This window comes from Peromyscus californicus, unplaced genomic scaffold (assembly GCF_007827085.1).
Source record: "Peromyscus californicus insignis strain IS unplaced genomic scaffold, ASM782708v3 Scaffold_5__1_contigs__length_169319896, whole genome shotgun sequence".
Lineage (NCBI taxonomy): Eukaryota > Metazoa > Chordata > Mammalia > Rodentia > Cricetidae > Peromyscus > Peromyscus californicus.
Genome location: NW_026294573.1, coordinates 113266870 through 113284928, shown reverse-complemented (window position 1 = coordinate 113284928; position 18059 = coordinate 113266870). Strand labels below are relative to the sequence as shown.

General features: G+C 44.6%; 1 protein-coding gene across 1 annotated transcript; it reads right to left on the bottom strand.

Annotated features, from left to right (window-relative positions):
• Positions 1–1093: 1093 nt before the first annotated feature.
• On the bottom strand, positions 1094–16937 carry Pm20d2 (peptidase M20 domain containing 2). Its single transcript, XM_052717464.1, has 7 exons — positions 15701–16937; positions 13779–13927; positions 12713–12855; positions 10702–10856; positions 8209–8344; positions 3121–3228; positions 1094–2922 (listed from the first exon to the last, which is right to left on the bottom strand). The coding sequence occupies exons 1-7, from the start codon at positions 16151–16153 to the stop codon at positions 2768–2770; spliced, it is 1299 nt and encodes a 432-aa protein (XP_052573424.1). The 5' UTR covers positions 16154–16937; the 3' UTR covers positions 1094–2767.
• Positions 16938–18059: the final 1122 nt, after the last annotated feature.

Below are 18059 nucleotides of genomic sequence, written 5' to 3'. Positions count from 1 at the left end.
TGTCCTGTCCTGGGCTGGGGACGCAGCTCAGTGCTAGAGATCTGCTCTTGCATGTGTGAAGCCCTGGTCTCAGCATCCAGCACTGCAAAAACCAAAACCAAACCAACCAGAGAATACCTGTTCCTCAGGATGTGAGAAACTCATAAACCTGTTACTGAGGAGAAGAACTCCATCAACATAACCCACATCTCTGACGGTCTTAGTCCTTGACTGCAGCTTTCAAGGACACCCCTCTTTCTATAAAATGATACCAAATGTGTGGACTCAGCTGTGACTATCCAGACAGAGGTGTCATGGAGGAGCGTGATCTCACTGCTGCTCTGAGAGACAGAAGGGTGGTGTGCAGAGGAAGTCTGAGGACTTACTGGATGAGGGAAGCAGCACTAGGCTTCTGTTTAGCAGGACAGAGCTGACAGCGAACAGTACAGGTCACCACGTCAGGGAGCCCCATCCACACACTCAAGTGTCTTCAATACAGGCCTGAAGTTTTACCCAGAACATCTGACAGGACGGAAACCTGACACTGTCCGATGGAGTGGGCTGGCAGGCTTTTCTGTGAAAGGCCAGACGGTAAATACTCCATGTTTGATGGTGGTGCGTTTTTTTTTTTTTTTTTTTTTTTTGTTTTTTTTTTTTGGTTTTTCGAGACAGGGTTTCTCTGTGTAGCTTTGCGCCTTTCCTGGAACTCACTTGGTAGTCCAGGCTGGCCTCGAACTCACAGAGATCCGCCTGGCTCTGCCTCCCGAGTGCTGGGATTAAAGGCGTGCGCCACCACCGCCCGGCTGGTGGTGCGTTTTTTAACCTCTAAAAATGCAAAAGGTACTCTTAGTATACTGGCCGCACAAAAGCAAGCGGACACCAGGCCCAGATCGAGTCAGGGTAGAGCAGAGAGCAGTTCTCGGGTACTGACCCTCAACACGACACATCAAACGGGAACTAGAGGCTGGAAGGAGTTCCGGAGGTCAACCTTCCAAGTGAAAGCTGGGAAAGTGACTTGCTTCCTCTACAGAAGCCAAATGCACCTGGCCGCCTCCTTCTGCTTCCATTTCTGGAGGACTCGACTGACAATAAAGAACACTAGTGCCCAAGAGTGTGTTTTACAGCCTTTCACACTCTTTAATCGTGGGCAAGAAGTTCACACTAGCGGCAGTGGTGCATGCGCATGCGTACAACCCCAGCACTTGAGAGGCAGCAGCCACAGCAGGAAGAAAGGGAAGATGGGAGCAGACGGAAAACTCGTCCCAAAGTCAGCCACCAAAAAGAAACTCAAGCCCAAGTAAGAATCATGAGAAACTGGTCATTGATGTGACTCTCCCCCGTTTCCAGGATTATTACTGACATAACCAAAGGGTTTCCAATGTCCAGGTGAAATCCTGGGTTTCTCGTAATATGGACTCGTTTTTGTAGTTCTGTAAGCGCTCTGGTGACACAAAGGCACAAAGTGAGCTGAGAAGGCAACAGACGAACTCCAGAGAAAAGGCTAGAAAATTCACTAAGTCCCTGCACGAGGATACAGAGACCTCACTAAGTCCCTGCACGAGGATACAGAGACCTCACTAAGTCCCTGCACGAGGATACAGAGACCTCACTAAGTCCCTGCACGAGGATACAGAGACCTCACTAAGTCCCTGCACGAGGAAACAGAGACCTCACTAAGTCCCTGCACGAGGATACAGAGACCTCACTAAGTCCCTGCACGAGGATACAGAGACCTCACTAAGTCCCTGCACGAGGATACAGAGACCTCACTAAGTCCCTGCACGAGGATACAGAGGCCTCACTAAGTCCCTGCACGAGGATACAGAGGCCGCCTTCCCAGGCTGATTTCACTATGGGCCAGCAGGGCTGGGGGAGGGGGCGATTCTGTGGGGCAGCGGGCTGCCGGGTGGTGGGAACCAGTGCAGGACACTGGAGGACAGAGCACACCAGCCGGTATTCCTCTCCCAACTCTTGTAACAACATCCTGGGCTACCACACAACAGCCCACCCCACTAGAAAACCAAACCCTGTCTTTCCGTCACTTTTCCTGGTACTGACCGCGGCTCCTCGGCCGCTTCTTGGAGTAATTACATGTAAAAAAAGGACACTCTCTTAAAAAAAATGTTACAAGTAAAGCTAATTTTTTTTTTTTTTTTTTTTTTTGGTTTTTCGAGACAGGGTTTCTCTGTGTAGCTTTGCGCCTTTCCTGGAACTCGCTTTGGAGACCAGGCTGGCCTCGAACTCACAGAGATCCGCCTGGCTCTGCCTCCCGAGTACTGGGATTAAAGGCGTGCGCCACCACCGCCCGGCTAATTTTTTGTACTGGAGATTCTAGGTGTGTTCTACAAGCTATGCTTAAGTGTTTCTCTAGACCAAGACAGATACAGTTAGACTTAAAACGAACTCCCCTAACTTTAAACTGCTGAGAAGACATTCACTACTCTGAACCACAGAGTTCATGAGTGTTAAGTTTTGAAACCTGTGGAACTTATAAAACCATACAAAAGATACATTCACAAAACATTACCTTACCATGGTACAGAATCACATATCATCTAGCTTAAGAAATGGCATCATAGAGAAACCCTGTCTCGAAAAACCAAAAAAAAAAAAGAAATGGCATCACATACCAACGCCTGAAATATCACAAACTCCATTAGTGTCTTGGCTATATCCTGCCCTCACCTACCAAGAGTAAAAATCAAGCATGCTCTCTTGCATTGAAAAAATGTTAGAGATCAAAAACAAGCAAACTCAATGCTTCCTGAGCAGTCCCTAAGTCCTCCTTCTAGGCGGGTGTATTTAAAAGCTGTTCTTCTTGAAGCTTCGATTTAAACTCCCCTCTGATTCTTTCCAGCAACTCAGGCTTAAAGATGACATCCAGCGCAGTCATTGCCAGAGCTTTGGCTGTACGCAAAGTGTACAACTGAGCTTCTTGTGATCCTAAAGGTAAAGAAAGCAAATTAAAATACCTCTATATGTGTTAAAATGCAGCACTTATTAATCCCCAAGCTACCTCTCAGTGTCTACACAGCCTCTCCTACTCCTGATCACAATACAGTACGTGCTGAAGCCACGTCAGAGAAGGGCAGGCTAAGGAGCAGCAGGAGAGAACCCTGAGCACCCAAGCCTCACGCTCACCTGCGGCCTCTGTGTACTGTTCCGTGTGATTCAAGGCGTCAGTCCCAATGTAAAAATACGGGTGGATCCCAGGAACCACAAAACTGACATTTCCAAAATCAGTAGAGCCTTAGAATACAAAAAGGAGGAAAAGGATGTTTGGTTAAACGCTCTGAATGATGAAGTTATAGAACCCCGTACTGGGTCAAGGCCCTGAGGCCTGTTAGGACAGGGAGAGCTGTCTGCTGGTGCTCATGCTCACTCCCACCTCCACCATGGCATTCCAAGCCACAAAGCCTGGCCTGCTGGTGCTCCTCTGTGAACTCTGAGGACTCCTCCTGTCTCGGGCTGCAGACCCCTCCTCTGACTGTGAAAGGCTGGCGGCTTGAGACTTGATGCAGTCCTTTTCTCTGCTCACACCATCTGCTCAGATTTGTCTCTATTTACTGTTTCAAATGAGCAAATCAAAATGCATTCTGGTTCTCCTCCAACCTCTCGCTTACAGGTCTTCCTATCCACCCGATAGTTCGTCCATGGATGTCTTAAAGTAGATCCCACCCAACACAGCTAGGATCAAATTCATTATCATCATGGTCTACTACATACCACCTACGGACACCACCTCCCAATCGCCCAGAATCATGCTTCTTCATCACCAATACCTGCTTCTGCCTAAGGCAGTCAGGAACAGTCTCCAGCAGAATCTACTCCCTTTGCCAGGATTTCCCAATCTTAACATAATCTGCTCCACTCCCCTCTCTAGCCTCATCTCACACCAACAGTCCCACACATCTTTCACACCTCTGGACCTCCACCACGCTCCACTGACCACAGGACTTCTGCAGAGTGCTCTTTTGTTTTTAAATTTCCCCTTTCTTTCTTTCTTTCTTTCTTTCTTTCTTTCTTTCTTTCTTTCTTTCTTTCTTTCTTTCTTTCTTTTCTTTCTTTCTTTCTTTCTTTCTTTCTTTCTTTCTGTCTCTCTCTCCCTCCCTCCCCCCCTCTCTCTCCCTCCCTCCCTCCCTCTCTCTCTTTCTCTCTTCCTTGAGACAAGGTATCATGTGGCCTTGGATGGCCTCAAACTCAGTATGTAGTAGCTAAGGATGACCTTGAACCTCTGATCCTCCTGCCTCTCTCTCCCAAGCACCGGAATTACACCAGATGCCACTCCACTTGGTTTATACAATGCTGGGGTTAGAACCCGGGCTTCACGCATGCTAGGCAAGCACTCTACCAAGTGAGCTATATGCCTGGTCCTGCTATTACTACATCATCTACCATTCCCTGAGCAATCCTATCTCACTCCCCTGGTAAGGTCAGTTTCTCTAGTGGAGGCTCTCACAGCGTGTACAATAATAACAATATCACTTCTCAGGTTTAGCTTACTACTTATTGGGTCATTTGGCTAATGTCTCTTACTAAGACATTAGTTAAGAATAGTATTTTATTTATTTATTTATTTTTTTGTTTTTCGAGGCAGGGTTTCTCTGTGTAGTTTTGGTGCCCATCCTGGATCTCGCTCTGTAGACCAGGCTGGCCTCGAACTCACAGAGATCCACTGGGCTCTGCCTCCCAAGTGCTGGGATTAAAGGCGTGTGCCACTGCCGCTTGGCCAAGGATAGTATTTTAAATTGCCACACATCCAGTTGGTCACATGACAGATGCTAACATTTGTTGAATAAATCATAATAAAAGTAAAGCTTTATGCTAATTCAATGAATATTTACTGAATGTTTACTGACAGGTTAAACACTATGCAAGGCAGTTAGACTACAGATGCTAACATTTGTTGAAAAAATCATAATAAAAGTAAAGCTTTATGCTAATTCAATGAATATTTACTGAATGTTTACTGACAGGTTTAAACACTGTGCAAGGCAGTTAGACTACACAAGGGTAAATGTAAGGAAAGGAAATCAAAACACACAGCCAACAGCAACATTTACTTTGTTTAAATTACTTCGTTTAAAAAAAACCTAAGGATTTCATATATATTCTCACATTATTAAATTTTACATTTTGTTCCTCTTTTGGTTAAGACAGGATCTTGATATGCAGCACTGGATAACCTTGAACTTGTGATCCTCCTGCCTCAACTTCCTGAGTACTGGGATTATAGTTATGTACACTACACCCAGGTTTCTCATTTATATTTGAACAGTTCTCATTTTATAAAGGAAGAAAGCAAGTCTTACAGACACTGGTAAAGGCAGATGGAGGTTAGGATTTGGGGCGATGTAAATACACTGTTTCTATAATATACACTGAGCACTCTGTGGAGTGCAGTATATTGGTAAGTGGTCTTGGCTGACTGAGCTTACTGAGAAGCTGGCTCCAGAAGCACAGTTACCCCCCATCCCATTTCAGAACCCAGTATGTTTGTCTCGGTGTCCTCCAAGGTTCCTGTCTGAGGATGTGCTGACTCTTTCCTAACTCTGACAGCAAAGCAGCCCAAAGGTAAGGATGCTATATCCTTGAGCACAGCTAGGAGGTCAGCCATTCCCAAGAGATGTATTGTTTATCCCATGATCTAAATAAACACTGCAGTAGGAAAGAGAAACAGGAAGTTCAGCCACAGGAAGTTCAGCTGTGGAGAGAAAGCTTAATTGGGAACTCCAGTGACTGCCTCAACTTCTGGAGTAAGCTTCTGCTAGGGGTCTTGAGCACAGATTTGATGGCATTATCTATTTGTCTTTCATTTGGAAGCTATGAGAGAGTCTATATATCTCGTCTATGTAGCTCCTATCCTACATCCCCAGTGGTGACATCTTACAAAACTACAACCCTGTACCACAACCAGAATAGTAACACCAATGGAGTCCCTGACGTGGGGCACATAACTTGAAGAAGGCTGGCCGAGAGCATTCATGAAGCCCTGGGTCTGACCCCCAGCAATGCATAAAGCATACATGGGGGCCCATGCCTATAACCCCAACACTCAGGAGGTAGGGGCAGGAATGCTCAGTTCAAGGTCACCCTCAGCTACATAACAAGTTCAAGAGCAGCTGGGTTACATAAGACCCTGTCTCAAAATACATGCGTTTGAGTGTGTATACGTGAGTGTGTGTGTACATGGAAAGATAGGTATACATATATCTCACTGATTTAACTCAGAACACCCCAACTTTACCTAAATCCATGGAAAGCCTCACAATCTGCAGAGACCAGATAATCTGTTTCACTGCATTTTTAGTTCATGTGCTGCAGAAGCCAGCATCCAATTCTTTAACCCTGCAGCTTTCCACCACAATCACTGTGCCAACCATTTCCTAGAGAGGGGGTTCTGAATGCTTCCTGAACTTTGCTGCATCTATTTATCTCAAGTTTTCTCATAAAAATCTTTTCTTTCCTGTTTGCATCCGCTCTTTGTTTTCAGTTAAAGCTAACTTTCTTCATCTCTTCTTCCTCTTCCTCCTTTTCTGAGGCAGAATCTCAGTACGTAGCCTTGGCTGTCCTGGAACTCCCTCTGTAACCCAGGCTGGCCTCGAACTCACAGAGATCTGCCTGGCTCTGCCTCCCGAGTGCTGGGATTAAAGGTGTGCATTACCACCGCCCGGCCCCAATAATAATTTCCTAACTGATGGTTCAATGAGCACTATACTTACTCAGCGTCTATAGCACCTGACATTAATCTCACTGTCCTCGCTTCCATGACTTCCCCATCCATCCCGATTATCTGGCTTTCTCTCACTACTATTTCCTAGATTTGCCCATCTCCTCCTAAACGTTGGTTTCAGTGTTTTATCTCTGTCTTCTCTATGTATTTGGATAACTGTATTAACATCCCTGTCTTCTCCGTTCACCTCCCACATACCAGCAGACCCTAAGCCTCCAGCCTAGACACTTCTAGGGGCTCCAGACTCAAACCCAGGCTACTCAACAGCTCTACGTAGAAATCCTACTCTAGCCCATATGATTCCAGAAGTGCTCATGCTAGTGAATGACCATGACACCCATTTTTACCAAGTCTTCATGGCTCTACATCATCAACATCTCATTATACTCAGGAGATACAGCTCATCTTTCAAGCGTTATTAGTAGTTTGCTTAAACGAGGAAAGAACCTAAAATAACACCAAAGAAGGGCCAGTAGGATGGCTCAGTGGTAACAGCACTTGTTGACCTGACTTTTGATCCCTGGAACCCACAGAGCGAGGAAAGAGAGAACATTCTGCAAAGTTATTCCCAGACCTCCACACACAGGCTGTGGCATGCACAACCACACACATACATCATGCACTCACATACACATAATAATAAATAAAACTCTGAAAATAGGGGATGAAGAGATGGCTAAGTGCATAAGATGGCTTGCTGCTCTTGCAGAAGACCTGGGATTTAATTCCCAGCAGTCACATAGCAGCTCACAATTACCTGTAACTCTAGTTTCAGGGGAGCTGATGACCTCTTCTGACCTCCAAGGGCTCCTGAATGCACATAGTACACATCCATACATTCACACACACAGCACTCTAATAAGCTAGGTGTGGTGGCACATACCTGTAATCCTAGAAATCAAGAACCTCAAGCAAGAGGCCAGCCTAGACAACATTCAGCAAGACCTGGTTTTGTGTGTCAACCTAACATAAGCTAGAGTCATCAGAGAGGAAGGAGCCACAGTTAAGGAGGATCTTATACCTCCATAAGATCCAGCTGGATGGCATTTTCTCAGTTAATCATTAATGGGAGGAGGGCCAAGCCCACTGTGGGTGGTGCTATCCCTGGGCTGGTAGTCCTGGGTTCTATTTGAAGCAAGTCAGTAAGCCGTACCCCTCCATGGCCTCTGCATCAGCTCCTGCCTCCAGAATTCTTCTCTGTTTGAGTTCCTGTCCTGACTTTCTTCAGGGATGAACAGTGATGCAGTGGAAGTGCAAGCTGAATTAACACTTGTGGTGGTTTGAAAGAAAATGGCCCCCAAAGGGAGTGGCACTATGTGGCCTTGTTGGAGGAAGTGTGTCACTCTGAGGTCTCTTTTGCTCAAGCTTCCCTCAGTGTGATAGTTAGTTGACTTCTTGTTGCCTGCAAGATGTAGAACTCTCAGCTATTCCTCCAGCACCATGTCTGCCTGCATAAAGCCATGATCCCCACCAAACAGCTCAAACAGCTCAGTTACCTGAAGGCCCATTCACCATTGCATCTTCTGAGATGAATTCTATTCCCAGCTTCTTCCCATTCTCCATATACGCACTGCACAGTGTCTTATTGGGAAGAACATTGTAATAATCGTGTGCTTCACTTTTAATTTCTACCTAATAAAAAATGACAAAACAAAGCTCGAGATTAAAAACTTAAATTCACTAAGTGCAAAACAGTGATGGTTTCTACCAGGAAAAGTTTTAGGATAGGCACTATAAACCCTCACAAATCTCTTACCTTACAAAAAAAAAAGGTGCATTATAAAGTTAAGTTCCTAACACCCCATTTGCTCTGTTACACAAGCACCACACCAGAGTGTCACTAAACTCCATGCTGGCCAGCAAGAATCAACCTCAGTCACCTAAAAAGGGTATAGAGAGTGCCCAGAAACTTCTATTTTAAAACCTGATGCAGGTAGTCCAAACCACTCTGATGCACACTGCTTTAGACTTCATCTCCAAAAGGAAAAAGCAATGCATCTATATAAATCAGCACACTGAACACAGAACCATCCCTGGTATCACAGCCTCATTTCAAAGGGATCCCCAGAGAATATAGACACTGTATTGAGGCAGGTTCAGGAAGGGCCTTGCTTATAGATGTGAGTACATGAAGACAGAGAAGCAGTTTCTATGTGACTGCATAAGCAGTCATAGACTTCAGAGTTTTTGTTTTCAATAAGCAAAAGCTAATAATCAAACAGCAGAGATCAATTTTTTCTATTCTTGGCAACATCTAAGGTAGGAATAACGGCAACACAATTAAATCTTATAAATCAGCCAAAATATAAATTAGTAAAAGGCTACTTAAATATAGATTTAAATCCAACAATAAACCCTGTTTGCTGTGTGCATATATGTGCATGTGCAGGACAAAAGGGCAAGCTTGGGTGATTCATCAGGAGCCTCCTCTCTCTGGGTTTTGAGATAGGGCTTCTCTTTCCTTTTGCCTGGAGCTCACCAAGCAAGTGAGGCTGGCTGGCTAGTGAGGCACAGGAATCTGCCTACCTCTGCCTCCCCAGAGCTGGGGTTACAAGTGCACTACACCACACCTGCCTTTTAAAAGTAGGTTCTGGAGTTCAAACTCAGGTCCTCACCTTGCAAAGCAAGTGTTTTGCTGAGTGAGCCATCTCTCCAGCCCCTAAGCCCTAGCTTAGGAAATACCCTGAGATATTCGCTAATGATAGTTCATGTATCTAACTTAAAAATATTTAAATTATTTATAGTTAGAAGGGAACAAATGTTTAGTTTCCCTGGGTTGTGGAAGCTTTACAGTTGTACACTAAATCTCTTTGCAAATGGCCTAAGAGGACATGTCCTTATTCCTACACTTATCCATGCATTTTATCTATTCACAAAAACAGTATGAGAGTTTATACATTCTCATCTTTCCAATCACATTCCCTACCTGAGATCTCTCTGGTGCTCATATATCTGGAAGTATGATTATCCTTCAAAGCTCAATTAGGTCTGCAGTCTTCCAGGAAACCTTCTCCCATTCCACCAACTGGGAACTGAACCCAGGGTCTTGGGTCTGCCAGGCTAACCTGACACTTTCTTAACTGCTCTGTTCCTCCCAACACTGTCCATTCTACTAAGACAAAAAGCACACCTTGAGGACAAGGGCAGAGACACTACCACCACAGGAACAAACCATGCACTGCCACACCAAGGACAGAAGACAGGAAGGACAGGCGTGACCTCTTCACAGATGTGATTTCATCTGTCTCTCCCAAGAAACCTGGAGAGATTCATTATTACCCCTATTTGATAGAGAAACAGCCCCAGAGACACTGCTTCTCATGGCCAAGAGATACAAGAGTCTTGGCTCTCTCTAAAATCAACATCTAAAATCTTGTCTCTCCAACCAGACTGCTGCATTTGACCTTCATGTAGCTGTAAACCTCATCCCAGGCTGCAGCACACATGGCTGACACCGAACTGTTTCTGACTTTACAGTTCTAGTTGACAAAATCTCCTCTGTGCCGAGTCCATCTTAACTCCCATTCCAGCAAGCTATACACACATTTGATTCACATCTTTGCCGAAGAGACAGACAGATATTGTCATCAAAGGCCCTTTATGGGAGCTACACAAAGCGATGTAAAAGGCAGGGATTCCAGCACAGTGGCATGCTAAGTACTCTAGCTATTGTCTAAGTAAGAGGACCAGTGTTTTCTACTGCAGACATTGAAGAAAAAGTACAAGAATTAAAGATTAGTTAAATATTAAATTTTCATCAAAAGATTTCAAATAGAAAATTTAGCCAACTCATTTTACAGATTCAAGACATCCCCAGTGAGGGCAAGGCCCTGAGACAGATCCCCAGCACCACCACCGGCACAAACAAAAATCACCACAAGAAAAAAGAGAACGAAGGCAGGCTTACTGCAGCAACACAAACAGCCACAGCCCACATGTAACTGGTCATGATTAAAAACGGGTCATAATTAACTCCGAAAAGCTCTTACTGTGCAGCCTGTAGCCAAAGCTGCAGCTCTGAAGGAATCTTCTGCCTTTTTGGTCAAAACTTGAAGCTCTTTCATTGAGGGTGCACGGAAGTAATAGATTAATTCAGAGTAAGAGGGGATGATATTGGGTTTTACACCACCGTTTTTTATTATACCTATAAAAAGAACCAAATTACTGAAGTTAAATTTGATGATTTGTTTAAAGAAAGTTTTGTAGCCAGTACAAAAAGGAAAATAATTAGCTTCACTGATGAACTGATAAAGATTTTTGACATGCTGTACAACACTTCCACAAAGAGACACTATTTCCCAGCTAATCAGGGAAAATTGTCTATATGTACTTTATTCTAAGGCATCTATTTAATGTTAAGGAATTAAATTTGAGATGAAGGTAAAGTTCAACAACAGAGCACTTGCCCAGCATGTGTGAGAGTCTGGGTTTAATTCCCAGAACTGGAAAGAAAGAAAAAAACAAGGAGGTGAAGAGGGAAAGATTATAATCTAAATTATAAAGAAATACAGAATTATGTAGCTACAAAACAAACAGTAGTATTAAACTTTCTGGAGGAAATTTATCTTGGTAGGCTTTATTACAGTTGTGCAATTTGATAAACTTTGACACTTTTTTACAATGGCATGAGGCTCTGTAACTACCATCTTATTTGAAAAACCCTACAAATATTTTAAATGACATTTAGCAGTGGAGAAATAATTTTCATACCAATTAGAGACTACTACAATCGCTTCTTAGCCTTTTGGCTACAATCATGTATACAAACAAAAGCCGAACAAAGACCCCTAAAAACTACAAACTATCAAAACACACATTTGTTTGGGACCACACAAAATAAAGATTTATTTGTTTCTACCAATAACTAAAATAGATACATAGAATCTAATTCCAGTCAGTTGTGCAACTCTATAATCCCAGCACTTGAGGAGGAGGCAGGAAGCTCATGAATTCAAAGTAATCCTGGGCTATAGTCTGGGCTACGGGAGCTCATCTTAAAGACAGACAGACAGACAGACAGATAGATAGAGATAGATAGATAAAAAACGAATTCCTCATCGTCTAATTTAAAATTTTTCCACTCTAATCCCTTTTGAGGAAATTAAGGCAAGCAGCAAGATGGGTTAGGCCTGTATGCTGGATGCTGGCACAAAAGGACTGCTTGAATTTAAGGGCAGCCTGGACTACACAGTGAGAGCCTATCTCAAACCAACGGCTACCCACACCAGAGAAGAAAATTAAGACAAGAAACTCACAAAAGCACAATTATAAAATGATTTTAGCATATAGCAAAATTGAGTAAAACATAGATATTAAAGCACAATTTCCTAGATCATAAAGAAATAAACTGAGGAAGAAAGGGAGGGAGGGAAAGAAAATTATAAGTCAGTGTGGTGGCTCACGCCTGTAATCCCAGCCTGGGAAGGAGGAAGTGTGTACCCCTAAGAGAAGACCGTGCTACTATATTTATACACACAGAATTTTAAGAGTGTACTATACTAGTCCCTGAGTAAATAAAACTAGTAACCGCCACTTTTTTTTGAGAAAGGCTCTCATTTATCCTAGGTTGCCCTCATATTTACATGTGGCTGAGGATGATCATGAACTTGTGATTCTAAGTACTAGAACTATAGGTATGCGACACACACCAGGTTTTATGCAGTGCTGGGAACCCAGTGCCCAGTGCATCCCAGGCAATTATTCTACTAACTGAACTACATCCCCAACCCCCAATTTTCCTTGTTATTGCTTGGGTTTTGTTTCTAAACAGGGTTTCTCTGTGTAGCACTAGCTGTCCTGGAATTCACTCTGTAGTGAGTGACTACTTTGAACTCACAGAGATCCTCCTGCCTCTGCCTCCAAGTGCTGGGATTAAAGGCATGCGCCACCACTGCCTGGCTTCCAACCAATTAAAAAAAACAAACAAACTAATATTAAATAATTTTACTGCACTGACATATAATAAGTACCATTTACTATACAAATATTTGGCATGTATACCATGAAGTCTCCAGGTTGGTTTCATCTGTTGTCTTAACGCAGAGAGATTGTTATAGGCGAGAACTGCAGCGTCTAAGGCATTCACTCCCTCCCAAGGGTAAGCAGCGGCATGAGACGCCTTTCCATAGTATTTCACAGTAACACTAGGAAATAAAAAAAGAAACCACTAGAAATGACCTCTTCCATTATCACTAAAATAAGAAAATCCAATTAGCTGTGAGTGTGTGTGTGTGTGTGTGTGTGTGTGTGTGTGTGTGTGTGTATGTACATGTGAATGCATAGCTGAGAAGGGGTGGGTGTGTGTGTGTGTGTGTGTGTGTGTGTGTGTGTGTGTGTGTGTGTGTAGTATGGGTGTCAACAAAGACAAAGATGTAGCTCAGCTGACAGAATGCTTGCCTAGCATGTCTGCAGCCCGGGGCTCAATCTCTGGCACCCCATAAAACCAGGTATAGTGGCATAAACCTGTAATCCCAGAACTGGGAGGCAAGAGGATCAGAAGTTCAACGTCATCCTCAGTTATATAGCAAATCGGAAGCTAGCCTAGGCTATATGAAACGGCTTAAATCAACAACGATGACAAAAAGCAAAGCTGGGCCGGGAACACAGCTCAGAGGGCAGAGTGCTTACCTAGGCTCAGTCCTTGCCCAGCACCACACAAACAAGACATGGAGGTACACACCTGCAAGGCCAGCACTGGGGTGTAGTGGCTGAGACCCTCGGGAGTGGTAACAGAACTGTCCCCTGCACTTCACGGTGCTAGCACCACGCTCAGGTCATTTGACTTTTTAACTGGACAAATGCAGAGTTGTAGTGTCTGGCTTAGTTTCCCTTTCTTTTTTAAATTATGTCTGTGTGTGATGGGGGAGTGGGGTGTGCATGCAATGGGACACCTGCAGAGACCAAAGGACAACCCTGCTCTGCTTTGATGTGGGCTCTGGAGATAGAACTTGGGTCGCCACGCTTCAGTGACAAGTGCTTTTACCCACTAAGCCACGTCACTGCCCTAGTTCTGAGTACTCTTCAGTCTGCTGTCCACCAAGAAATTATGTTCGATGTGATGACTTACTCACGCTCGGCCACATCCAGCAGATAGGCGGCATCCTCTTGAGACGGATGAGCCATGAAAACAGCATCAAGGTCTTTAAAGGCCCCTGCTTTGATTAAGTCGATCTTGCCACCGCCGTCTTCTTCTGCAGGGGTTCCCAGGACAACGACCTACAAGGAGACACATATGTTAGCACAAAGAGACTAACAGGAAAACATTAACTAGGTTTGAGTGCATATGCACTCAGAACATATACTTAAGTCCTTAAACCCTGAAGAAGTTCTGTTCTGACACTTATACAGGGAATAAAAATACACGGTGCAGAATCACAACATTTAATTTGTATTGCTATAGTAATCTGGTATAAATGCGTGCTAGAAATGCTAAAGGAAAAGTTCTCCAATTAGAACTCGATTTTAACTAAGGTATAACAAACACCAAAAAAAAGGAATTCTATGAACTTAAGTTCTTCAACATTTGCTAGGACTTATCTGTTAAAGTCTCTTCAAGCTGAGCCTGTTAGCAAACTTTGTACATAGTTAGTCATAGCTTTACGGCTAAGGAGCTTGCACGTGACCTGTGACCCTCACAACTACCCTGTGAGGTAGGTGAGTGGTCTGCACCAGTTCAGGCCGGCTTAGACTCCCAGGGTTACAGAGCACGTGTTCAGAGCTGCAGTCATCTCAGCTAGCTGTCCTGGCTTTCAGCTTAGGACTCTTACAAAGAAACCACTTAAAAGGTCCTCCTCACTCATTAACCCTTCATTGAGGAGCGTTAAACAATCTCAGTACCATGGTTAGAAACCGCCAACTATTACACAAACTTACTAATTCGATTCCACCAGTTCAACCAGGAAGATTTAATGGTCACCAAACACCTAATCAAACAAAAGAGAACTTTACAGAATAAACATTTTACTTTGATATTTATGCTTAACTTCTTCAAGCAATTTTTTAAAGCAAAGACAAATTATCTGCAAAAAATTAATGTATTCTTAAGGTCATGTATAAAAATACAATGAAACAAGCTGGGGTTAAAAAAAAAAGGCTTTGCTTGCAAAGGGAATCCACTCAGATTCCATTTTCTCATGAGAGAACCTTGCTGAGAACAACCATTTCAAGTTGGCATATTTCTCAAAGTCTGGCTGTGTTTATTTTTTAATTCATAAAGCATCCAAACTCTTAAATTGAGCTGCTTTGGGGGGGGGGCGCTTGAGAAAAGGTTTCTCTATATAATCCCGACTGTCCTGGAGCTCATAATGTAGACCAGGCTGATCGCCAAATCACAGGGATCTGCCTGGCGTGCACCACCACGTCTAGCCACTGAGCTGTTCCCTATTCTGAATCTAACGGGGCTCTTGCCAACTGCTGAGAACTTTTTTCTAAGTCTGTCCAGGGTCTCACACCCTCCCCAAACAAAACAAAAACCCAGAGGCATAAAAGAGAGGTAGCCAGAGAGAAAGGGCCACAAGAGATGAACTGTTGTAGAGGATAATGCCACTGGGGGGGGGGGGGGGGGAGTTGGGGGGTGGTGACCGGGCTGAGTGACAGATGGTTCCTGGCTCACAGAATGAAGAATTACACCATCTGAAAGAGTGGAGTAACACAAGACAGACACGCACGGCATTCTGCTTCCAGAATCAAGACGCCTCTTGTAATTGTGAAATAAAGATTAACACTTAAATATGAACCCATCTACGTAGTAAATGTTTATTCGCTTCTCCGTTATTTCTACTCTTGCAAAAGTTGGGTAGTCTGGTAGTTCTAAAGATTGAAATTTACTATGCAAATACCACTTACTCAAAAATCTTTTTTTTTTTTTTTTTTTGTCTACAAACTTGACTTCCAGGGATCGCACAACCTAGTCAGCAAACTGCAGCTGCCTGGTACTCCGGGCTGGGTCCGCACGGCCGACAAACACCGCGGCGGCCCGGCGTGGCTCACCTTGACCGGCGGCGGCGCAGCGACGCCCTCCAGCGCCGCCCGCAGGCCCAGCGCCGCCGCCACCCCGACCTCGGCTATGAGGTTGTGGCCGCAGGCGTGGCCCAGGGCGGGCAGCGCGTCGTACTCGCACAGGAAGCCCAGCTGCAGCGCGCCGGGCCCCGCGGCCGCCCCTGGCGGCGCCCACTCAGCACGGAAGGCGGTGGGGAGCCCGAAGTGCGGCTGCACGGCCCAGGAGGCGGCCGGAGGCTCGCGCTCCAAGAAGCGTGTGAGCTCCCGGTGCGCGCCGTGCTCCTCGTAGGCCAGCTCGGGCGCGCTCCAGATGGCGCGGCTCAGCGCGCCCAGGCGCTCGGCCGCCTCGTCGATGCGCTCCGCCGCGCGCTGCTTCAGCAGCTCCAGCTCCGCCGCGCTGCTGCTCGTGCCCGGCTCGGCCGGCCGCTCCACCACCGGACCCATGGCGCGGGCGGACTACGCTCTACCCTGGTCAGCCCTCGGCCGGACTCGTCAGCGCTCGGCGGCCCTCGGAAACGCTCGGCTGTCCTTGTTCAGGCCTCGGAAACGCTCGGTCGTCCTTGTCGGGCCTCGGCAACGCTCGGAGGCCCTCGGTGGCGCTCTGTGGCTTCCATAGCCCTGTATGATGTAACTAACCCCTCCGGCCCGGAGTTGCCGTGCATGCAGCTCCACCTCCAGCCCCGGAGTGGAGCTGGGACGTCAGCTTCTCCTAAGAAAAGAAATTGTACTTAAGTTTTATCTGAAATTTTGATTGACGGTAAGCCCAAGTAACATGATTTGCACAGCTCGTGAGCATATCACAGAGGGTCTAAGTTACCTGATGAAGAAATTCAAGAAGTCGTGCACTCGTTTTTTTCCAGAGTGATACGAAGTTCAAAAAAATTATTGTTGTTGATACGCCTAATAATTGGTGATCCAAGGTTTTCTAGTATTAAAAGCTTCAGCCGGTCCTTCCCATTCTACCATCTCTTAATTTGCACAACTAGATCAAATAAGATACAATATATTTTTAAAAACCAATAATGTAGAAAAAAATGTGCCTCTGAAAATGAGTCTGAAGGAGTCTGTTGAGGTGGCTCAGGAATTTAATCCTAGCACTAGGAAGGCAGAGGCAGACAAGTTTCTGAGTTCGAGGCCAGCTTGGTCTACAGAGTGAGTTCCAGGACAGCTGGGGCTACACAGAGTAAACTCTGTCTTGAAAAGAAAGGAAGAGAGTGACTAGTTTTTACTAGTTTATATCCTAACAGTGCCAGAATCCATGTCACATTCTAATGTGAAAACCATCCTTAATTAACACCCTAACTAAAACTCAGATCTAAACATAATAAATGTGATATTAAATTCCTGGATGGCCTCACTTTTCTCTTTTTTAAAACTTTTTTTTATTTTAATTTTATTTCATGTGTATGAGCATTTTGCCTAAATGTATACATGTGTACCGTGTGTGTGTGTGTGTGTGTGTGTGTGTGTGTGTGTGTGTGTGTGTGTGTGGTGTGTCTGGGGAGGTCAGACGAAGGCATCAGATCTCCTGGAACTGTAGTTACACAGTAGTGAGCCACCATGTGGGTGCTAGGAACTGAACCCGGGTCTTCTGGCATGAACAATACACACTCTAATCGGCTGAACCGTTTCTCCAGCCCCACCCTCATTATTCTTAATAAACTTTACTCTGATACACATCTTATAGAAATCCTCCAGCATCTGTGAGACTGGAGATTAATTTGCTCAGTGAGTTGGCTAAAAGCCAGAACAATGTTAAGATAAGAGCATTTACTCTGTGCTCTTCTGGGTGTTTTAAATGTTAATACGTAGTCCTCATCCCAACCTATCAGGTTATTAACGTGACCATTTATCTTCAATTTACAGATGAGTATCCGAGATTACACAGCCTTCTAAATACTGGGCACAGTATTATACAGAGGACAATGTTTAGTCACTGTACTTGATTGCTTGTGTAAACAGACATCTGCATTCATAAATGCATCTACTCACATCATAATGAGAAGAATCATCTTGAATAAATTTTACGGCAGCAACTCTGCCAATAGCACTGGAAATCTTTCTTGTTCTCTTTAGGCAATGCTAAACAGCTACAAACAGGCTTGTATATAAATTTTAAACACAAGCTGTTATTTAGGTTGCCTGCGACAAATTAACAGTGTTGTCATCTGAAGTGGTGGAAAGACAGGTAATTCTGGGCTCTATTCCTCCTGAGTATGTGTGCACACACATATACATATGTATTCAGTTTCTACTTTTGGCATGGATTTCTTCTTCATGGTCATTTGCATTCTTCAATCTCTTTAATAAATTATGATGATTTGTTGAATGTGTGTCTTCTCTTCAGTCT

Coding starts and splice junctions, on each gene's coding strand:
- Pm20d2 (XM_052717464.1), bottom strand. CDS start 16,153: ATGGGTCCGGTGGTGGAGCGGCCGGCCGAGCCGGGCACGAGCAGCAGC. Junction 13,928..15,700: donor CTGCGCCGCCGCCGGTCAAG/GTGAGCCACGCC, acceptor GTCTCCTTGTAG/GTCGTTGTCCTGGGAACCCC. Junction 8,345..10,701: donor CTTTGGCTACAGGCTGCACA/GTAAGAGCTTTT, acceptor ATTTTTTATTAG/GTAGAAATTAAAAGTGAAGC.